This window comes from Cibotium barometz, chromosome 2 (genome assembly GCF_041138505.1).
Source record: "Cibotium barometz isolate CiBa-2024 chromosome 2, ASM4113850v1, whole genome shotgun sequence".
In the NCBI taxonomy this organism is placed as follows: Eukaryota; Viridiplantae; Streptophyta; class Polypodiopsida; order Cyatheales; family Cibotiaceae; genus Cibotium; species Cibotium barometz.
The window spans coordinates 24,559,808-24,564,299 of record NC_141047.1 but is presented as its reverse complement, the minus strand read 5'-3'; the positions used below and the strand labels follow the sequence as shown (position 1 = coordinate 24,564,299).

Below are 4,492 nucleotides of genomic sequence, written 5' to 3'. Positions count from 1 at the left end.
CTTATTTTGGATAGACATACTAAATGGGTAGGTTTTATTTAAATTTTTCAGCCTATTATTCAATACCAACTAGGTTTAAAAAAAACATAGTTGCTGACGCTTTGAGTAGAAGACCTTCCATTCAAAATATATATGTAATTGAGAATACATCTTTGAACTCTAATATGTATGAGACTTGTGACCAAGACCTTGAATTTAGTGACATTTAGTCTAGATTGAGAGAAAATCATTGGAACCCTTTTGCTGAGTATTCCTACGATGATAGATATCTTTTCTTTAAAAAACGATTATGCATTACTCGATCCTTTACACATTCTATTCTAGAGGAATTACATAAGCCACCTTATGCGGGGCACCGAGGTGTTTCATCTACATTCCATACTATCTCTAGTGACTTTTATTAGCCTAAATTGAAATATGATGTAGCTAGATTTATTTTTGAATGTGATGTTTGTCAAAAAGTATTACAAGGATAAGAAACTTGATTTGCTTATGCCTCTTCCTATTCCTAATGCTGCTTGGGAACGGATTTCTATGGATTTTATCACTAGTTTTTCCATGGTTGCAAGCCATAATGATATGATGTGGACTATTATAGATAGATTTAGCAAACAAGCATATTTTCTTCCTTGTAAAAATACTCTTATTGTACATCAAACTGCACATTTGTCTGTTAAACAGATTTTCACTCATCATGGTTTACAAGTGATTGTTTCTGATAGATATTCTCAGTTTTGTAGTGATTTTTAAACTACATTGTTTGATAATCTAGGAACTAAATTGGATTTTTCCACTATATTTCATCCTGAATCTAATGGTTAAACTGAAGTGACAAATAGCACAATATTGGATTTACTTCATGCATATGTTTCATCACAACCTAAACAATGGAATAAGCCATATTTTGCAATTTGTATACAATAACACACCACATTCATCCATTGGAAAAGCACCTTTTGTTTGGAATTGTGTATGGCAAAGTTTTTCCCACTCCTATCACTCGTTTGTCACACACTATTGAAGCTGTAGATTAATTCACCATTGATTTTACTTTCATTCAAAATCATGTTCGTAATGCTATTTCTAAAGCATAAGGGCAATACACTAAATAGGCTAATAAGAAAAGAAAGCACGTGGTTTTTTAAGTAGGTCAATATGTTTTGCTTCGTATTGAAAAGATACGTCTTAAAGTGTTGAGACTAACCCTATTGTTAAGTTAGCTCCTCGTTTTTATGGTCCTTTTTAAATTACTCACATTAGATGAATGACCTAGCATATAGGCTCACTTTTCTCTCATTAGAGAGTTCATAATTCTTTCCATATCAGTCTATTGGGACCTTATAAGGAACCACTCCCTACACATCCTGTATATGAGGAGGCACCTAGTTTTGTTGACCAGGTAGAAGAACTTCAACCTAAAGCTATTATTAACCATGAGACCACTACCACTCGCACAGGTACAGTGTATAATAGATATCTTTTGACCTTTAAAAATCATCCCTGTGAAAATGCTGCTTGACTGGTTTTCCACGCCTATCCCGACCTTATCCAATCTTACTTTCAAACACGAACTAGTTGATATGACGTAATTGAGGACAATTGCTATCTCAAGAAGGAGGGATGTTGCAATTTGTTCGTCTGTCCCTTTGTGGTTAATTGGGGATGCTTAATTACCACTATGTGCATAGCATGGCGTACTTAGTTGGTGACTTGCCTCCTTCACAAATATGATGCATCCTTATTCTATTTATATCTTTTTTATATTTCTCTATTTGTATCTTTCTAAATGTTGTTGGGAGAAGATTAATAAGTTTTGTATATTAAACTTGGGAGAAATGCAAATGCGAATTGACAAGTATAGAGAGGCATAAATAGAAACATCAAATGGTAGAAGAGCTTTTAGGAGAAGCATAGATACCATACCCTCAGAACATGCTCTTTAAATAGAGAACGTGCACTTTGCTCATTGCAAATAAATTTGATAAAAGAATTAAATAATATAGAGAGCGTGTGCTTTGCTCTTTAAGCTTTCCATGGAATGTTACAATCACTTTTTGTAAAAATAAAATCATTAAATAATATAGAACATACACTTTTCTCTTCAAGTGTTTCCCACAGACTACTTAAGAAAGGTGATAAAAGCATTTAAAAATATAAGATGTAAGCTTTTCTATTCAAGGTCTACATGGACTGCTACTATGGTTATCAAAGAAAAGTGACGAAAGCATTAAATAATATAGAATAAGGGCTTTACTTCAAAGTCTCCATGAGTTACAAAGAAAAGTGATGAAAGCATGAAATAGAGCTTGTGTGATGTAAGCTTATGTTTTCAAGCTTCATGGATACATTTTGATATAGTAGAGAAGAGGAGAATCGAGATGATCCATTGGCATGTCGATGTTATCCTCGATCAAGGATGATTTTGAATGGGCTAGGAAACCCTTCATAATGCTACACTAGAGAAGTGGAGAATTGAGATGAGCCATTGGCATATAAATGGTATCCTCGAGATTCAAGCATGACTTTTAACGAGCTAGGTCACCCTTTAAAATAATGGGTTTAGTAGAAGTAGTGACTGTTTGATAGCTACTCAAAGTAAGTGCTTGTTTTTTTTAGCAGTAAAAATACCCAAAGGCAGAGATGATGCCATCAAAAAGTAACCTTGACCTTGATATACACTTAGCAAGCTTGAGTTTATAGAGCGAGAGAGGAAGACAAGATTGCAAAGTTAGCACCAAACTACTAATTAGTGTTCATAGAAAAACTCCAAGTTATAAGCGATGGACTTGCAAAATTCTCAATAAACTCATTTCTCCACTTCAAAGTAAAAAAATGAAGGTTTAAGTTACAATTTGACTCAAGAAACTAAAAATTTTGAAGCCATATGTGATGAGAAATTATCTGAACATTGGAACTACTATGGCTGACTTGGCTAACTCTACCTTTTGTGATTTGGTAATATGTGATGGCAATTTTCTCAAATTTGAGAAATTTGTAAAATTCAAGGCATTTTAGCTAAAAGAATATATGTTTATGAATTTGTTAATTATAAACTAGAGAACCTAATTATTTGCCCCTTAAAAAAAAGGTTAAATTTGATATTTTGTTTGTGTTTTCGGAGTTGGGATCAGAAGCGAGCAAGTTCGTTTTCTGAGACTCGAACAGAGAAACGCTTTTGTCATTAACTTCATCATCTCCATTCCCAGAAAAAAAAAACGTTAAATTTGATGTGTACCGGGAAGCATGGTCGACTGCGTTGAATTGCGAGTCCGTCGATGGTGGTGGAGCATCCACGGATGGCATCGAACACCAGCAAGGGATAGCCGCTGCTGAGGGTTCCAACACAGCATACGGCTGATGAGGTTTTTTGCGGAGATGGAAACTGCTCTCCATGCAGGCGAGCCATTTACAAGGTCAAGCTTCTTATTCATAATGAGGTTGCTGCTGCTGTTCTTCTTCTGAGGAGGAGGAGGAGGAGGGAAAGGTCCGCTCAAAGCTTGGTAAAGTAGCATTCCGAGGCTCCACACATCAGCTTCCCAGCTATAGAATTGGCCCGACAGCACCTCCGGGGCAGCGTACTCCTGAGTACCCACTTTCTCCGACAAGAGATCGAAAGGGTTGCTCACGATGGCCGACAGCCCGAAGTCGGCAAGTTTTGCCGTCGAGAATTCTCCCGGCACAAACAGCAGAACGTTGTCCGGCTTCACATCTCTATGCAGCACTCCTCTATCGTGACAATACATCAGAGCTTCCACAAGCCGCTCCATCAACACCGCCGCCTCCTCCTCTGTTAGCCTCCCGCTCTTTCTCCTCCGCAGAAAGTCCATCAGGCTACCTCCCCTGCACAGGTCCATGAACAGATAGTAGAAGCTTCCATTGAACCTCATTTTTCGAAGCCTCACTACAGGCACATTCTCTCCGTCTGCCGCTAGCCTCTTCATCACCAAGGCCTCTCGGGTCACTGCGGCATGGTGTTCTCTTTCCATCGCCTTGCATGCTAATTCTTCACCCGTCTCTCTGTCCCTCACTTTGCACACTTCCCCGAAGGACCCTCTTCCAAGGAACTCCAGTGCTTCCCCGTAGCAGCTGCCTCCCCCTAGAAGCCCCGACAATTCAACCATTTCGTGAGAGAGCGTGTGAGAGAGACACAGAGAGAAAGAAGAGAGAGAGTGAGGGACTGTGATATCTTGCAAATGATCAATCGCCTTGCTTTGCCCGAGCCGAGTGAGAAAAAGAGAGGGGGAAAAAGGCTCGATGCTTTCCATTTATTGTAGCTTTGCGTATTCCCGACTAACCAATAGTTCCCCGACTGGGCTGGAATACTCTCTGTTTCTCTCTCTCTCTCTCTCTCTCTCTCTATATATATATATATATATATACCCACAACATATCAATATATGTTCGTCTAGGAGTGAGTAAAGATAAGACACATAATCCTCAACTTGCCAACGCTAAAAAAAACAAGCACTTACTTTGAGTAGCTATCAAACAG

At 38.2% G+C, this 4,492-nt stretch overlaps 1 protein-coding gene across 1 annotated transcript; it reads right to left on the bottom strand.

Annotated features, from left to right (window-relative positions):
• Positions 1-3,218: 3,218 nt before the first annotated feature.
• LOC147640844 (calcium-dependent protein kinase 12-like) lies at positions 3,219-4,121 on the bottom strand. The gene has a single exon (XM_086811050.1). It carries the CDS (start codon positions 4,119-4,121, stop codon positions 3,219-3,221), a length of 903 nt encoding a protein of 300 aa, XP_086667176.1.
• Positions 4,122-4,492: the final 371 nt, after the last annotated feature.